We start from the raw sequence: 18,457 nt of genomic DNA, 5'->3' as shown, positions 1-18,457 counted from the left end.
TGTCCATCGATAGAGAAGACAAATAATATGTGTGCATATGTATGTATATATGTATACACACACATACTTATATATACATACACATGGTGGACTATTAGTCAGTCATAAAAAGAATGAAATAATGCCACTTTTAGCAACATGGACGGACCTAGAAATTATCATACTAAGTGAAGTAAGCCAAATAAGACATATACCATATATCACTGATATGTAGAATCTAAGCTTTAGAACTGTGGTGTTGGAGAAGATGCTTGAGAATCCCTTGGACTGCAAGGAGATCCAACCAGTGCATCCTAAAGGAGACCAGTCCTGGGTGTTCATTGGAAGGACTGATGTTGAAACTCCAATACTTTGGCCACCTCATGTGAAGAGTTGACTCATTGAAAAAGACCCTGATGCTGGGAGGGATTAGGGGCAGGAGGAGAAGGGGATGACAGAGGATGAGATGCTTGGATGACATCACCGACTTGATGGACATGAGTTTAGGTAAACTCCAGGAGTTGGTGATGGACAGGGAGGCCTTGCATGCTGCGATTCATGGGGTCACAAAGAGTTGGACACGACTGAGCGACTGAACTGAACTGAACTGAAAGAAAGGATACAAATGAAATTATTTACTAAACAGAAATAGACTCACAGACACAGAAAACAAACTTACGGTTATCAAAGTGGGAGAGAAGGGTAAACTAGGAGTTTGGGATTAAAATATATACACTGCTATATATAAACTAGATAACCAACAAGGACCTGTACAGCACAGGCAACTATACTCAATATCTTGTAATAACCAATAATAGAAGAGAATGTAAAAAAAGAACATGCATATGTATAACTGAAACATGTTACTGTACAACTGAAACACAACATTGTAAATCAACCATATTTCAATTAAAAAATATTTTAGAAAGAGAATAAGGACTACAATGTCAGACAGCCTGAGTTTTGAATCCTAACTCTAACCAGAACTTCCTGAAGAGGTGAACCTAGGCAAGACAAGGCAATTCCTGGAAGCCTCAATGTCTTCAACTGCAGATTTTGGGTATCTGGGTGCATATACTTGTAGATATTAAAAAAAGATGCTTCAATTAAAGTTCTAGTTTGCCACTTACTTGTTACTTTGGGCAAGATATTTTCTCACCTTTAAGTGGGGATAATAACAGTACTTACTTAGAAGAGACTAATGCCTACCTTGACTTTTTTACCCTGTCCCTGACATAGAGTAAGCACTCAAAAAATATCAACTTTTATCATCATGAGCATCGGTTTCACCACCATCATTATCATGTTAGCCCTAGCTATGACATTTTTAAGTTTCAGAATAGTCCAAAGCAAAAAGAGAAGCTGCCAGGCCAATTTCCAGGGGCTGCCTGGCCCCACCTGGCACTGACTGCCACAGAATCACTGGCCAGATGTCTGCATCATGGTTCCATTGTCATACATCAGTAGAGAGCCGCGGGCCCAGAGAACCAGTTCCTGGGGACACAGGCCCCATCCTACCCCTTCTTGGTGGCCAGAGCTCAGTCTGCTCATTCGGAACTTGCCTGATACAAACTTGGTTTCCAGGGAGATGCTGGGGCCAGAAAAGCCAGCTCCGCCTCCCACTCCACTTCCCCTTTCCCCAAATCTGTGGGACCTCACTGTTCTCCTGCCATGTGACAGCACTGTGTCATAGCAGCCCTTGTATACAAACAGGCCAGACTATTTAAATGTCATTGTGACAATGATGCTGCCTGCTCTCATTTCCATATCTATTCCAACCACTACTCTTTTCCTGATCTAGCCAGAAAAGTTTTCCTTCCTCTTACCTAGCTCTCCGGGCCAAGTAGAGAACCATATGCCATGTTAAATCTTTGTTGTAGTAAAAGGATGTAAGAGTCATCAAGTCCCAACAGAGAAGGAGAATTAGAAGCACTGTATAACTTGTGACATATGTTCATTGGTCATCACATCCCAAATGTCATGTTGCTGCTGCTGCTAAGCTGCTAAGTCGCTTCAGTCGTGTCCGACTCTGTGTGACCCCATAGACGGCAGCCCACCAGGCTCCTCCGTCCCTGAGATTCTCCAGGCAAGAACACTGGAGTGGGTTGCCATTTCCTTTTCCAATGCATGAAAGTGAAAAGTGAAAGTGAAGTCGCTCAGTTGTGTCCGACTCTTAGCGACCCCAATGTCATGTTACTGGCTACCAAATGCTACATTCTCTCAAAGGCTACACATAAATTCTCCCACTGCCAAACAACACAACAGTTTTCAGTCTTGGAGAGCTAAGGTACCCTCAGTGCTTTTAATCTTCAAAATCAGGTCCCAGTTGAATTAGAAAACAATTCTGTATCAGCAGGGGGAAATGACCCAAAATGAAGAACTGATCCCTTTCAGCCCTAGTTCCTACTTACGTGAAATATGGATTAGGTCACAAATGAGATTATATTCAGCACCAAGCCCCACAGGCATGTCATGATTAAAGTTAAAGGAGTCCAGAAACATCTCAAGTTAAGAAGTAAGGCTGAGTTGGGTTGAAATTACCCCTCCTTAAATTGCCTGGCAACTTGCTCCAGATCACAACTGAAACCAAGTTGAAGCGACATCTGTTTCTCCAGTAAGTATCTGGCATTGCAGAGAATAACTACAGATTATAACAGATAAATATTGTTGTGGGCAGAGAGGCAAAGGTCAGGAGGGGAACTAAGAAAATTCAAATCATCTACCTGCTAACAAAGCCCTGTAACTTAACAAATACCATCATGGGCGTTGGGGGTGGGGGGCAGTGGGAGAAAGAGGAAAAAGAAGTGAGGAAGCAGGAAGGAAAATAAATGGGGGACTTATTCTTTTTCTAGAGGGCGCTGACACAACTTCAATGAACAAAACACTGCTATACTGGAGATGACTATTCAGACAACTGCCATTTGCATAACGATTTAACGTTGGATTGTCTTCAAGAGGAGGAAAACTGAGCATCCTGCTTGGAGTCTAATAACAAAGACTTTAAAGGCATTAAACTTAAATAGTCAACATAATACTGAGGAATAACTTTCTAAGCCTCATTGGACTATCAGGGTCATCTTATCAGTAGATGTTACTGGTTCTCCTCTGAAGCCTCAATCTCTCTTAGCACAAGTTAGAATAACACACAGCACCTACTTAACTTTGAGACCAGGTATCTGGCGTTCATAAGGTAAGACAATAGAATGAGATGGGTAGATAACTGAACTCTATTTTTTACACTAAAAACTCAGGGTTCTGAAGATTTTCTTTCAAACTCAATTGCAGTTGTTGTTAACAATAGGAACAACAGTAACAGCAATAACAGTAGCATTAATAAAGGTAGCAGTGGTGATGGTAGTAGTATTCTCATAGTAATGATAGTACTGATATTAATAGCAGTAGTGATATCATGGCAATAATAATAATAACTTTTACTTATGCTGCTACTGCTACTGCTAAGTCGCTTCAGTCGTGTCCGACTCTGTGCGACCTCATAGACGGAAGCCCACCAGGCTCCCCCGTCCCTGGGATTCTCCAGGCAAGAACACTGGAGTGGGTTGCCATTTCCTTCTCCAATGCATGAAAGTGAAAAGTGAAAGGGAAGTCACTCAGTCGTGTCCAACTCTTAGCGACCCCATGGACTACAGCCTACCAGGCTCCTCCATCCGTGGGATTTTCCAGGCAAGAGTACTGGAGTGGGGTGCCATTTACTTATGCAGCACTTCCTAAAAGCCGGGTACTAGTCTAAGCATCTTAAATGTTATTAACTTACTTCATTCTCACAGCACTCCTTTCAGATAGGTAATCTATTATTAGTATCCCTGTTTTACAGCCGCTTTCAACAATATCTCTGTTATTTTTCTAGAGCTAGCTTTCAAAGAAACGATTTAGAACCAAAAGGAGAGGAAACACAGCCTTGTCCAATGTCACACAGCTGGAAGGCAGTACACCCAGGATGCTAACCTAGGCTGCCCAGCCCCAGAGCCTGACCTCTGACCACTGTGCTGCATTTGCTGCCGCTTTGCTTAGGACGCTCTGCTAGAAAAGGAATGTGCAAGGAATTTAGACCCCTGCCTGCTGGTAGCCAGAGTTAATGCTTGAAGTTTGCTGTTTCCTTCAGGAGTCTCCCCATTGCCACATTAAGACACGTAGCCTGCTCCGACAGCTATAAAAAGTCACTGGAAGTGTTAGGGAACTATTCCCACTTCCCACCACCCCACCCCCACCCCACCCCACCCCCACCCCACCCCACCCCTCCCCCGGGCCTATGACCTCCATCGAGGCCTTCACCTTTGCCAGCCAAGGCTAGGGGTGGGGTGAGGTTGGGGCATGGTTCCCAGGCCACCGTTTCCTGCCCAGTAACACAGCCCTCAAATAGCCAAGGCTGCAGGCCGAGAAATTCCTCACTAACAAGTTATCTCCTGGAGCTTGTTCCCTGAGCCTTTATTAAGAATGAACAGTTTTCAAGCCAATCCTTGACTTAAGGAAGACCAGGGACTGAAGAGAAGAGACAAGCTGCAAAGTTTATTAACCTGCTACACCCAAGGGAACATTTTTTTGAAAAGGTGAAATTCCTGACTACTCAAAAGAAAAAAAAAAAGCCTGTGGGAAACTTAATCACCAGCTGAACAAAAGTGAAAAACAAAGCCCTACCAATGAGGGTGTTGCCAAAGACAATGGGGCCCCTAAAGGAGATGCAATTGTCTCGAGATAACAGTCCCCCTGGGAATTCAGCTCACACTAAGTACTACATTATTGCTATATTAGCTGAGGAATCTTTGTTCACTGGGCAACTGGGCGCAGAACCATCTGTTACTGCCGCTGGGTTCCCCCCGCTTTGCAGACAGGGCATTTACATTTAAAGAGGAACCTCCGGCAAGGAAGAAGGGCGGTCTCTACCTCTCTGGAGCAAACACCTTTTTACACAGCCTGGGAGGGGAAGCTCTCCTTTCCTTGAAACCCAACTCCGCGATTGAAAGGAGATAGGCCACTTCAATAATGCACATGCACAGAGCCACGGCTGCTTCATCCTAAAGCCACGCACTGCCTGCTGTGGCTTTCACATTCTTGAGTTGGTAGATCTGGTAAAGCATCAAGAACAATGCCCAACTGTCTATAGGGCCCAATGGGGCTCAGCTTTCTTAAGGAAGCCCTTCTTTTTAAAAAATCTATGGAACCAGGACAAAAGCAGATATTCTGCACTGCATAATATTTAGCTTGAAATATACCACCACTTAAAAACAGACTGTGACCTGGACGGAAAATGTTTTAGATCATGACCTAGGTGAGGGGCTATAGTACTATATGGGCTTCCCTGGTGGCTCGGTGGTAAAGAATATTTGGCAAAACTAATACAATATTGTAAAGTTTAAAAATAAAATAAAATTTAAAAAAAATAATAAATAGTACTCTTTAAAAAAAAAAAAAAAAGAATCCACCTGCCGATGCAGCGCAGGTTCGATCCCTGGGTCAGGAAGATTTCCTGGAGAAGGAAATGACAACCCACTCCAGTATTCCTGCCTGGGAAATCCCATGGACAGAGGAGCCTGGTGGGCTAGAGTCCATGGGGTTGCAAAGAGATGGACATGACTGAGCAACTAAACAACAGCATAGTACTACTATATACCTAGGTCAAAATTCACGGAGGTGTGCACTTAAGAAGTATACACTCTCCTGTGTGTAACTATACCAAAATACATTTTTTTTTCAAGTACAGTACATCCGTGTTACAATTAAGGAAACTGGGCATAAACCACTTGCCTTCAAGTACTGTAAAGTGTTCTGCTCTTATCCTTCCCTTCATCACCATCCACATCAAAAATCTCTCCTGAGAATTTTAAAGTTCAAGAACAAGAAAAACACAATTCTCCAACTCTCAGCCAAGCCCGTGACTACAAATGCTTCCTGCATGTCCTATGAATCCAAGTGTGAAGCACAGAGAAAGCACCTGTCACAGGCCAAGCCGTGCCAGCCACATATCACAGACAAAAGTCACAGTCTTTTTCTCATCTGGTCATGAGCCATCAAATTATGAGAGACATGATTGGGGCTTATAGCAACAGAGCTTTGAGTTTATTCTTCTGTTTTTGTTGGTTTGTTTTAACCCTATTTTTAAATAGGTCTTTCTAAACTCTGACCGAAGCGACTTAGCAGCTGCAGCAGCAAACTCTGCCTAACACTCTTGCTTCCTTGAAGCAGGTTAACCTGGTAAGGTGCAGGCCTCTAGCTGGGGCATTAGAGCAGCATTAAGTGGTTTCCCCAGGCAGTTCAGCAGATTTCAATTTGTACAACAGTATCGAGACGTGCGTGCCACAGGGGGGGTGTCTCTAAGTGACCGTTTGAGTAATAACAGGCTTCACCATTACCGGATCATGACTTAGCGGTACAGTTCTTCCTTTGAACTACCAGGGAGGGTGAGCTGCCCGTCCCTGAGGAAAACAGGGTCAAATTAGCCTCCCACTAAGCTTCAAGAAAGGCTGCCTGCCGAAACAGAGGCTCACTGCATAGATCATAGGGGGTCACCTTTACCCCCTCGCGCCCTCCAAGCGTCCTAAGCCCCGCAGACACGGCATTTCGGGAGCGCGGGGCCACCAAGCTGCGTCTACAGATAGACATCGAGAATCAGGATCGCCCAGCGAGCGCTTCCTGGACTGAGCCAGCCGAGAGCTCCAGTGATTTCCCTGGCCTGCCACCGAGACATTTAAGAAGTGAAATATGCCAACGGGGCCAGGAACCGGCACCTCTGGGATGGAGAGGGGACTGCCAATGAATGGGCAACGTCTATGCAAATGGTGCATTCGCAGGTGGGTCTTGCAGGCTCCCGGGCCCTCTGTGCTGTGCCAGCCTCACACCTGACCCGGTGCCAGGAATACAACCAGAGGCTCCGGTGGGTGTGCGATTCCGTGAGACATTAACAACTCCGCTCCGGAAGAACGGGGAGGGGGGCTCGGGGCGGATGTAGGACGCGGAGCAGGACTCCCGAAATGCGACGTCCACAAGGACTCCGGGGGCTCCCGCCTGCCGCGCCTCTGCGGCGCTTCTGCTCTCACTGCGCTTCCCCGGGCAGCGCCTGGAAGCGGCAGGAGCTGAGATTTGCGCGACTGGCGGGCAGGAGGGATGGAAGCGCAGGGCACCGCTTCCCGCCCCCGACACGCACAGCTAGACCGCAGTGTCCTCCCTACGCGCCCACCCTCGCCCGAGACTCCAGCGCCAAAGCGTCCGGGGGTCGCAGCTCGCTTGAGGCCCTGCCGGCTGACCGGGAGCAGCCGGCAAAAGAAAGCGAGGGGTGGGGGAGGCGAGACCAGACCTGTCGTCCTGGCGTGTGCGGGTCGGCGGCTCCGGGCTGCCCATACCAGGCCGCCCGCCCGCCCGCCGCGGGGTACCTACCTCGATCCACTTCTGCGCCTCGGAGAAGGCGGGCTCGGGGGGCGGCTCGGGCTGCAGGGGCTGGAGGGCTTCCAGACCGAGAACGGGACAAGCCATTTGCGAAGCCCCGCGTCCACTCGAGCGCCGGGCCGCCGGGATGAGGACGGCCGCCGCCGCCGCCGCCGCCGCCGCAGGAGCGCGCTCCCCGCCCCTTCCCGCCCGCCCGCTCTCCTCCCCGGCCCGCCCCGCCCCCGCGCGGCGCAGGTCCCGGAGGAGCGCCGCGCTGCCGCCGACCACGCCGCCGCAGCTGTTCCCCGCGCCGCCCGGCTCGGCCGCGCTGTGTGTCCCCGCGAGAGCGAGCGCCCGGGTGCTGGGAGCTCCCTCTCCACCCCACCCCACCCCCACCTCTGCGGGCTCCGCACCACCCCCTCCCGGGCGGGGGTGTCAGCCACCGACTAAAAATAACCGAGAGTGAGCGCTGAGTATCTCCCTCCCCTGCCCGCAACGCGACCCGGAGAGAGATTCGGCCAGCCGCCCCGCACGTCCCCGCGCCCCGCCGGCTGCGGAGGGGCCAGCAAGTCGGGCGGCACCTGGCAGACGCGCGGGCAGCGCGGCGCACGCGTCCCCGGGGGAGCCCGCGCTGCCGCAGCCGGGCAGTGGCCGCCCGCACCTGCCGCACCCCGCGCCAACCCTAGCTACGGAAGTGGGGGGAAAGAGGGGCAGCCCTCTGACCTCGTGCCAGGGATGTTCAGTCGCCTGATCTTTCTGTAAGATAAAGAAGATAAACGACCCTTTATAAACCTTTGTCTCTCTAGGCGAGCTACCTGTGTTGATTGATTTAACTCATCTTTATTGTGCACCTACTATGTGTCGGGACCACAAAGATGAAAAAAGAGAAGGGAAGGGAGGGGAGAGGTGGGGAGAGGAAGAACTGAGAAGTCTTGGCGCTCAAAATAATTACATTCTACAGGAAATTGGATAAAAAAGAAGATAATGGTGGAGAGTAATACATGCTAAACAGATAGGAGAAGATAAACTATGACCTGGGAAGAGGATATTGCTAACTTCAGATTGCCTCTCCACCTTCACCTGGGAGGCTGACCTGTGGGTCCAGGCTCTGATAATGGGAGGGAGGGCAGGAGGTCAGCAGGCTGGAGGAGAGGGCCGTGGGGATGTTTTAGGTACCTCTTACTGCAGAAGGCTAGGGGATTGGCTGCTCTGCTCCACTCTGAGGAAGGTTGCAAGGCTGGGGCCCCTCCTTGAGTTCTCTGACAGTCCCCTGTCTCCTCTTGTTGCACCGCACTTCCCCAGGCCCACTCCCCATTTCATTCTGGTGTCTGGCCTGCCCGCTCCCTGATAATTGTCTCTTTTACTTATTTAGCTGAGTGGGGGTCTTAGTTCCAGCAGGCAAGATCTTCGATCTTCTTGGTTGGGGTCATGTGAGCTCTTTAGTTGCAGTATATGGGATCTAGTTCCCTGACCAGGGATGAAACCCTGGCCCCTTGCATTTGGAGCACGAAGTCTTAGCCACTGGACCACCAGGGAAGTCCCTGATGGTCTCAATAAACTCTTCTCAGCCACCTTTATTTGAGCATGCCTTCTGTTATGCAAGAGAACCCGACTGATGACCAAGGAAAGTTTTTCTGTCAAGATGACATGATGAGGTGACATGAATGAGAAAGATGTTAGCCATGCAAAAAACTGGAAAAACATTTCCAGATAGGTGCAAAGGCCTTCAGATAGAAATAAGTTTGGTGGAGGTCATAGGCCTACAGAAGACAGTGTGACTGGAGTGTGTTGAGGAAAGAATCAGGTGGAAAAAACAGCATGGGAGAGACGGGTGAGAAGCAGGGTGTCAGACCACAGTGGACAGAGCAAGAAGTCCATGGGTGTCTCAGCAGCTAAGTGTCTTCCCTGTTCAGAGTCCCAAGTTTCATCTTTGTCCAATTCTGCTGTTGTAATAGGGGGATGAAACAAAAAAGCAGGCCTGAAATTCCACTGTTACTGGCTTTGGAGTCAGACAGGCTTCAGTTTATTTACTTTTAGAACACTTATATGGTGCTTGAATTGTGCCAGGCACTGTTTTAAGTGCATTACAAATAATTGACTAATTCATTCCCTATTCCAACCCTGTGAGATAGACTATTACCATTCCTAGGAAAAAAACAGGGGACAGAGAGGGGTGCCGCACAGCTGGTGAGCAGTGAAGCCCTGATTCAAGCCCAGACAGCCTGGCGCCAGATCTACTCTTAACTGCACACCAAGCCGCCTTACCAGTCCCAGTCCAGGCTCTGCCGCTTACAATACGTGCCTCAGTTTCCTCATCTCAAATGAGGTTGACATGGCAACATTTCAGCAAATCATTGTGAGGAGCAAACAGGAGTTCTGAATGTGAAAGAACCAAAACCGTGCCTGGCATGTAATTAGTGCTCAGCACAAGCCAGCTAACCAGAAAGAATGAGAGGGAGGAGAAATTATAAAAAAGAGTGAAGATGGCAAGCAGAGGAAAAGGGTTAGTAAAATACAGTCAGAAGGTGACCTTGTCTCCATGAAGAAACATGGTGAAGTGAATAATTGAGAAAATGATCCAGCACATTTCTACGAAATGCCCCTTTAGGCAGTTGCCACTGCATGGAGTGACTAGGAGTTGGGAAAGCCCGATGACCCAAATGACGTAGCTGAATCCATGGAAAACAAGCATTAGGAGTAAACCCACCATATGTCTGAAGTATCTGCTATCACAATTGGTATTCAAACTAAAGCATATTTTTTTTTTCTTTCAGTGCAAATACTTTTTAAGTCTTTTAAGGTTTATAATCACAAAGTAACATTTGTTTTTCCTGAACTCTATTACCAAAAACAAAGTCACATAAGTTACCAAAGGACTTTAAGGACTTAAAACTATAATAGAATTCAAACCTAGTTCCATCATCAATAATACTTAAAAATCATTGCTAAGCACCTATTATGTGTAAGAGATTGTACTAGCATCAAATGAATCCACAAAGGGATTTCATTTCTGTATAGTCTATTTTTCATATATAAAAGTAATATGTTCCAGTCAAAAAAAAAAATCTGAAAAATATAATGAAGAAAACTAATCTGGAAGAAACCCTACAATTCAGAAATCATTGCCACTATTTTGGGGATGTGAAGCAACATTTGATCAGAAAAAAAAACTGTAAGAAAATATACTGTATAATAAATGCCAAATTAGGGATATAAGGTATTTGAAGAGCATGGATTTTGATGGGGGAACAGATTTCTTAAAGTATCATTCACATACAATCCACCCACTTAGAGTGTATAGTTCAATGTTTTTTAGGTATATTCACAGAGTTGTGCAACCATCACCACATTAATTTTGGAGCATTTTAATCCCTCCAAAAAGAAACTGCATACCCTTTAGCAGTCATATCCCTAACCTCCCATGTTCCCAAGACATGGCAACCACTAATCCACTTTCTGTCCCTATAATATAGATTATTTTGGAAATTTCAAATAAATGGAATCATACATTATGTGGTCCTCTATGTGTGGCTTCTTTCACTTGGCAGAATGTTTTCAGGGTTCATCCATGTGGCAGCATGTATCAGTACTTCATTCCTTTATACGGACAAATATTAGGTTGATGAAAAAGTAGTTGGGGTTTCAGACCATGAATTTTAAATCATTATAACTAGGCTAAAACACATCTTTATTAATCAAAATGGGAATGATTACAATCGACACATTTTTGCCAACAAGAAATAAGTTGTTTTATTCCCGTACCATAAAAAGTTCGTGTTTCAGGATTCCAGGAACTCTTGGAAAGCATTTTCTGCCTCCTGTTGGTTGTGGAAGCATTTTCCCTGCAAAAAGTTGCTGAGATGCTTGAAGTAGTAATAGTCAGTTAACAAGAAGCCAGGTGAATATGGCAGACGAGGCAAAACTTCATTGCCCAATTGGTTCAACTTTCGAAGCATTGGTTGTGCGACATGTGGTTAGTCGTTGTCACGGAAAAGAATAGAGCTCTTTCTGTTGACCAATGCTGGCTGCAAGCATTGCAGTTTTTGGTGTATCTTTTCAATTTGCTGAGCATACGTCTCAGATGTAATGGTTTCGCCAGGATTCAGAAAGCTGTAGAGGATCAGATGGGTACTAGACCACCAGCGACCTTGACCTTTTTTTGGTGCAAGTTCGGCTTTGGGAAGTGCTTTGGAGCTTCTTCTTGGTCCAACCGCTAAGCTGGTGGTCACTAGTTGTATAAAATACACTTTTTGTCACACTTCACAATCTAATGATGAAATGGTTTGTTGTTGTTGCATAGAATAAGAGAAGACGACACTTCAAAACTGTGATTTTTTTTGATTTGCAGTCAGCTCATGAGGCACCCACTTATCAAGCTTTTTCACCTTTCCAGTTTACCTCAAATGCCGAACAACCATGGAATGGTCAATGTTGAGTTCTTCGACAACTTTTCATGTAGTTGCAAGAGGATCAGCTTGGATGATCAGCTCAATTAATTGGTCATTGTCAACTTCCCATGGCTGACCACTGCACTCCTCATCTTCAAGGCTCTCACCTCCTTGGCAAGACTTCTGGAACCACTGCTTGTTAGCAGTTGCTGGGCCAAATGCGTTGTTGATGTTGCAAGTTGTATCTGCTGCTTTATGACCTATTTGGAAATTGAATAAAAAGATTACTCAAATTCGCTTTTTGTCTAACATCCTCTCCATAGTCTAAAATAAATATAAAATAAACAGCAAGTAATGTCATTAGCAAAAAAAAAAAAAAAACATAATGCAAGAAAGTGAAAGTTGCTCAGTCGTGTCTGACTCTTTGGGACCCCATGGACTATACAGTCCATGGAATTCTCCAGGCCAGAATACTGGAGTGGGTGGCCTTTCCCTTCTCCAGGGGATCTTCCCAAGGGATCTTCTCAGGGATCAAACTCAGGTCTTTCACACTGCAAGTGGATTCTTTACCACCTGAGCCACAAAGGAAGTCCATAATGCAAGAAATGCACATTAAAATTATGTATAACATAATCACATTTAGTCAAGAAGGTATTACAATGTCAAACGGCAAAGTTCAACAATGCAAAACTGCAATTACTTTTGCACCAACCTAATACTACGCCATTGTATGGCTATACCATATTTTGTATATCCATTCATCAGTTGATAGGCCCTTGGGTTGTTTCCATGTTTTGGTTATTATTAATAATGCTTCTATAAACATTCATGTACAAGTTTTTGTGTGGACATATGTTTTCATTTCTCTTGGGCATACGCCAGGAAGCAGAATTGCTGGGTTATTTGATAACTCTGTGTTTAAACTTTTTGGTAAACTACTGACTGTTTTCCAAAGTAGCTACACCATTTTACATTCCCACCAGAAGTGTAAAAAAGGGTTGCACTTTTTCTACCTCCTTGCTAACACTTTTCATTTTCCAACTTTTTGATTACAGAGACTCTAAATGATGTGAAGTGGTATCTCACTGTGGTTTTAATTTGCATTTCCCTGATGACTAAATCACGACCAAGATAATCATGATGGTGTAATCACTCACCTAGAGCCAGACATCCTGGAATGTGAAGTCAAGTGGGCCTTAGAAAGCATCACTATGAACAAAGCTAGTGGAGGTGATGGAATTCCAGTTGAGCTATTGCAAATCCTGGAAGATGATGCTGTGAAAGTGCTGCACTCAATATGCCAACAAATTTGGAAAACTCAGCAGTGGCCACAGGACTGGAAAAGGTCAGTTTTCATTCCAATCCCAAAGCAAGGCAATGCCAAAGAATGCTCAAACTACCACACAATTGCACTCATCTCACACACTAGTAAAGTAATGCTCAAAATTCTCCAAGCTAGGCTTCAGCCATACGTGAACCGTGAACTTCCAGATGTTCAAGCTGGTTTTAGAAAAGGCAGAGGAACCAGAGATCAAATTGCCAACATCCGCTGGATCATGGAAAAAGCAAGAGAATTCCAGAAAAACATCTATTTCTGCTTTATTGACTATGCCAAAGCCTTTGACTGTGTGGATCACAATAAACTGTGGACAATTTTCTGAAAGAGATGGGAATCCAGACCACCTGACCTACAATCTGTATGCAGGTCAGGAAGCAACAGTTAGAACTGGACATGGAACAACAGACTGGCTCCAAATAGGAAAAGGAGTACATCAAGGCTGTATATTGTCACCCTGCTTATTTAACTTCTATTTGGAGTACATCATGAGAAATGCTGGACTGGAAGAAGCACAAGCTGGAATCAAGAGTGCGGGGAGAAATATCAATAACCTCAGATATGCAGATGACACCACCCTTATGGCAGAAAGTGAAGAGGAATTGAAAGCTTCTTGATGAAAGTGAAAAAGGAGAGTGAAAGAGTTGGCTTAAAGCTCAACATTCAGAAAACGAAGATCATGGCATCCGGTCCCATCACTTCATGGGAAATAGATGGGGAAACAGTGGAAACAGTGTCAGACTTTATTTTTGGGGCTCCAAAATCACTGCAGATGGTGATAGCAGCCATGAAATTAAAAGACGCTTACGCCTTGGAAGGAAAGTTATGACCAACCTAGATAGCATATTAAAAAGCAGAGACATTACTTTGCCAACAAAGGTCCATCTAGTCAAGGCTATGGTTTTTCCAGTGGTCATGTATGGATGTGAGTGTTGGACTGTGAAGAAAGCTGAGTGCCGAAGATTGATGCTTTTGAACTGTGGTGTTGGAGAAGACTCTTGAGAGTCCCTCGGACTGCAAGGAGATCCAACCAGTCCATTCTGAAGGAGATCAGTCTTCAGTGTTCTTTGGAAGGACTGATGCTGAAGCTGAAACTCCTGTGCTTTGGCCACCTCATGTGAAGAGCTGACTCATTGGACAAGAGCCTGATGCTGGGAGGGATTGAGGGCAGGAGGAGAAGGGGACGACAGAGGATGAGATGGCTGGATGGCATCACCGACTCGATGAATGTGAGTTTGAGTGAACTCCAGGAGTTGGTGATAGACAGGGAGGCCTGGCATGCTGTGATTCATGGGGTCTGGCATGCTGTGATTCATGGGGTCTCGAAAAGTTGGACACGACTGAGTGACTCAACTGAACTGATGACTAATGATGTTAAGCATCTTTTCTTGTACATAATGGCCATTTGGACATCTTCTCAGAAGAAATGTCTATTCAGATCTTTGTCCTTTTGTAAATTGAGTCATTTCTCTTTTTACTATTGAGTTATGAGCTCCTTATATATTTTAAGTAGGAGCCCCTTATTAGCCATATGATTTGCAAATATTTTCTTCCATTCTGTGTGTTAATATTTCACTTTCTTGAAGCTGTCCTTGAAAGCACAAAATTTTTTTAAATTTTGACAAAGGCCAATGCATCTATTTTTTCTCTTTGGTTGTTTGTGCTTTTAGTGTCATATCTAAGAAGCATTGCCTAATCCAAGGTCACAAAGATTTATGCCTGTGTTTTCTCCTAATAGTTTTATAGTCGTCATTCTTACATTTAGATACTTAATGCATTTTTAGTTATTCTTTGTAAGAGCATGGGTTTTGAGGCTGACCTTAGTATGACAGTCTGGGTCTTCTGAGAAGCAGACACTAAGATGGAATTAAAAGTACAAGAATTTTATTAGGGAAATGACTGTGAGAGAAAATGATAGAAAAGCAGTCAGAGCACAGTACAAGTCTGACCTGAGAGAAGAGAGGGAAAGGAAGGTCAGGTAGAAGAATTGTCATAGCTGCCTTTCAGCGAGGCCATTGGAAGATTCATGAACCAAAGTCAGCTTCCAAAAGAGTCATGGGTGCCCCAGAACAAGCCTGCCTTAGAGTCCCTGCTGTATCCCTGCTGAATTTAGTAATTGGCTGGGGGCAGCCCAGTGGGACGTGCTGTTGAATGCTAATATGGCGGTGGACTTCAGAGCACAGCAACTGGGGCCCTTGGTCAGTTTAGCTCCCTGAAGGGCACATTTCATAGATGCCACATGTTATGTAGGTGAAAATGCTATTTCACTTCCTGGAGTCTCAGTTTTCTTGATAAAGCATCTGTTTCTTTGCTTAGCACTTAGTAACCAGGGGTTAATAATAGCTTTGATAATACTATGTATTAAAAAATATACCTATAAATATAAGCGCATTTGCATACTCAGTCACTTCAGCCATATTCAACTCTTTGCAACCCTATGGACTGTAGCCTGCCAGACTCCTCTGTCCATGGGATCCTCCATGCAAGTATACTGGAGTGGGTTGCCATTTCCTATCCTTATTAATGTATATAATATGATCAATCAATTGGACAAAGACTAACTAAATTTCATTGTGAATTGAACTATGGTTGATGGTAAATAAATGTACTAAACATCTCATCCTCCAAGATCTGACTTAAGTGTCACCTTTTTGATGACTTTCTTAGCCACCACGTCAAAAACTAGTCATCTCTTCTTCTGTGTTCCCATAATGTAGTGATTCTCAATGTAACAAAATAGATATGAGAATCTTTGTAAAGGGTTTTGAAAAATAGTCCAAATTCATCATAGTTTGATTTTGAAAGCCATTTTAAAATAATGTGAATAACAATTTTAATTTTTCAGATTATGACAGGCTAACTTTCTCGCTCATTACAAAACTCATATAAATGCCACACAAAATATTTTTTTAATTTTTTACATGAATGGTTGAGCTCAAAAGAAGTTCTCAGGAATGCAAAATGGAGAAGAAGCAGAAAACTAGAGCAGTGAGCTTGTGAATTAGCTCTCAACTGTTCTGTGGAGAGACCTAGTAACTGTGGTTTCCAGCGGTTGCTAGACTAGTCTAGTGGGTTGCTAGACTCAGAATCCTAGGGCTGGGGTTTTACTCCTATATTTCCAGGCCCTGGATCTATGCTATGTAAAAAAAAAAAAAAAAAATGAAACTGAGTAGCAACACACACATTCTCACATACACACACACACACGTGAAATACTCCTGCAGAGGAAATACAGACCAGAAAATATTCCACTATCACCATCGCCATAGAAGGAGACAATAAGGAAGCTCCTTTGTCTTGACCTCGCCTCTGGGTGGGAGGTGGGTGAACCTCCCCTGAGAATGTGTAAACAAAGACCTGATCCACTTTTTGGACAACTTACACATGATCTGTGACCTCCCATGCTTAGAAATTAACTTAGAATTAGGTCCAGGACCTTTTGGGTACCTAGAAGATGCAAATGTAAAATCCTTCCAGAAGATATGCCCTCCTTCCAAGGCTCACAGGATCCCCCAGACAAACTCTGCTGAAATGGAGCTTACCATCTAAAAGTACAAAATGCATGCAAAAACCATGCAATCTAAACAAAACTCAAGAGACTCAACAAAGAACTGATTAGGCTCCCCAGAACAACCAGAAAAATAAAGTTGTAAATGTAAAACTCAAAAGATGTGTTACAGTACAGATGAGACACAGTGAAAAGAGAATTTGTGAACTAGAATATGGATCTTTAGGGGAATTCCCTGGTGGTCCAGCAGTTTAGACTCTGTGCTTCGAATGCAGGGGACACAGATTCAGTCCCTGGTTGGGGAACTAAATCCCACATGCCTCGAGGCAGCTTAGCCAAAAAAAAAAAAAAAGTGTAGAAGAAGAATCTTTAGAAATTATACGGAACGAAACGTAGGAAAATAGGAAAAGGTGCTAAGAGAATATGAATATTCCATAAAACAGTTCCTAGAAGAACAGAATGGAGGAGAGCCAAAAGAGAATGGCTAGAATCCTATAGAAGTAATGAAGTATGTGAATCATCAGATCCAGAAAGTATAATGTGTCCAGGATAAAGTAGTATATTTCTTTTAAAAATACATTATTTAATAATGATGGAAAAACACTGAAATAGCTGCTTCTTTATACCTCTGCATAGCTCTACATATATAATGTTGTCCTGTGGTTAGATGTATTGTAGGAATCAGCTCTTTGAAACTGGCACTGTTGTGGCTTAGTATCAAGTGAGTGCTGAGTAAATGAATGAATGGCAATGGATAAATGTTATCTAGGACAAATAGTTTAAACCAATCCATAGTGAAGTCAAATACTTTTCTAACATATTCTTTTTTAATTTTTCAGGTGCACTTGTTTCACAAAATTCTAAGGGGATGTCATAAGAGAAATGTGAGTAAAAAAAAGGTGCTAGTGACCTAGCACTTCTGAACTGTTGATTTTCTGGGTACTGGATAACTCTCCAAAATCTGGGGTCATGACATCCTTCTAATCTAAACTTCCTCATTTCTTTTAAAGTTTCTTCCCTTCCATTTTCTTCTTCGAGGACTTTTGTTGGAGTTGTTTCTCTTAGTGGTCCTCCATGTCTCATCTTTTCTCTTGTATTTTCCATCTCTTTGTCTTTGTGACTGATGTTCTGGGTGACTTCCTACCATTTTTCTCATCTTTGTATAGAATTTTTAATTTTAGTAAAGATAATTTTATCACTAAGAGTTTACTTGTGTTGCACATTGCTTTCTTTTAGCAAAATATTCTTGTTTGTAGCTATATTAATGTCTTAAACATGAATATATTAGAAATTAAATTTTTCTTTTGGGGTGATGGAAATGTTTTGCATCTTCATGGGTGGTGGTTATAAAGTTACCTAAACAGAAGTGAATGAGGTAAACACTTCAGACTTGTGCATTCTATTCTGTAAATTTTGCCTTTAAAAATAAAATGACTTAAATACTCTTCCAATTGACAGTTCTTATTAACAATTTTCCCATCAACATTCCTGTGGTAGCTATATATTGAGTTTTATATTACATTTGTCATCAGTATTTCATGTTAATTCAGCTGGAAATTTTAATCATAGAGATTCTGGTAATGCTATAATTGAAATGATAACCAAAAAGGACCTACTATATAACACATGGAACTCTTCTCAATGTTATGGGGCGGCCTGGATGGGATGGGAGTTTGGGGGGAAATAGATACATGTATATGTATGGCAGAGTCCCTTCACTGCTCACCTGAAATTATCACAACATTGTTAATCAGTTATACCCCAATACAAAATAAAAAGTTTTTTTTTTTTTTAAAGAATAAAGGTGTGGAAGTCTCTGTTCTCAAAAAAAAAAAAGAAGAAGAAGAAAAATGTACCATGTAGGGGCTTCCC

General features: G+C 43.8%; 1 protein-coding gene and 1 long non-coding RNA gene across 22 annotated transcripts in view; one reads left to right on the top strand and one right to left on the bottom strand.

The window, feature by feature from the left end:
- Positions 1-7,767, bottom strand: part of LIMCH1 (LIM and calponin homology domains 1) — a 351,821-nt gene extending 344,054 nt beyond the window's left edge. For 20 of the 21 annotated variants that reach the window (XM_061419994.1, XM_061419997.1, XM_061420000.1 and 17 more), the window contains exon 1: positions 7,366-7,555. In XM_061419994.1, coding sequence (XP_061275978.1) covers positions 7,366-7,461 — 96 coding nt within the window. In that variant the 5' untranslated portion in view covers positions 7,462-7,555. Of the gene's footprint in view, positions 1-7,365 lie in introns of all 21 variants that reach the window. The other variant, XM_061420003.1, reaches the window with a different exon arrangement.
- Positions 6,011-18,436, top strand: LOC133249481 (uncharacterized). Its single transcript, XR_009736977.1, has 3 exons — positions 6,011-6,782; positions 17,425-17,469; positions 18,383-18,436. It is a non-coding gene; the product is annotated as an uncharacterized LOC133249481 (long non-coding RNA).
- Positions 18,437-18,457: the final 21 nt, after the last annotated feature.

The sequence above is a fragment of the Bos javanicus genome, chromosome 6, assembly GCF_032452875.1.
Source record: "Bos javanicus breed banteng chromosome 6, ARS-OSU_banteng_1.0, whole genome shotgun sequence".
Classification (NCBI taxonomy): domain Eukaryota; kingdom Metazoa; phylum Chordata; class Mammalia; order Artiodactyla; family Bovidae; genus Bos; species Bos javanicus.
Note: the sequence above shows the minus strand (reverse complement) of the source record. Positions and strands in the feature narration are given on the sequence as shown.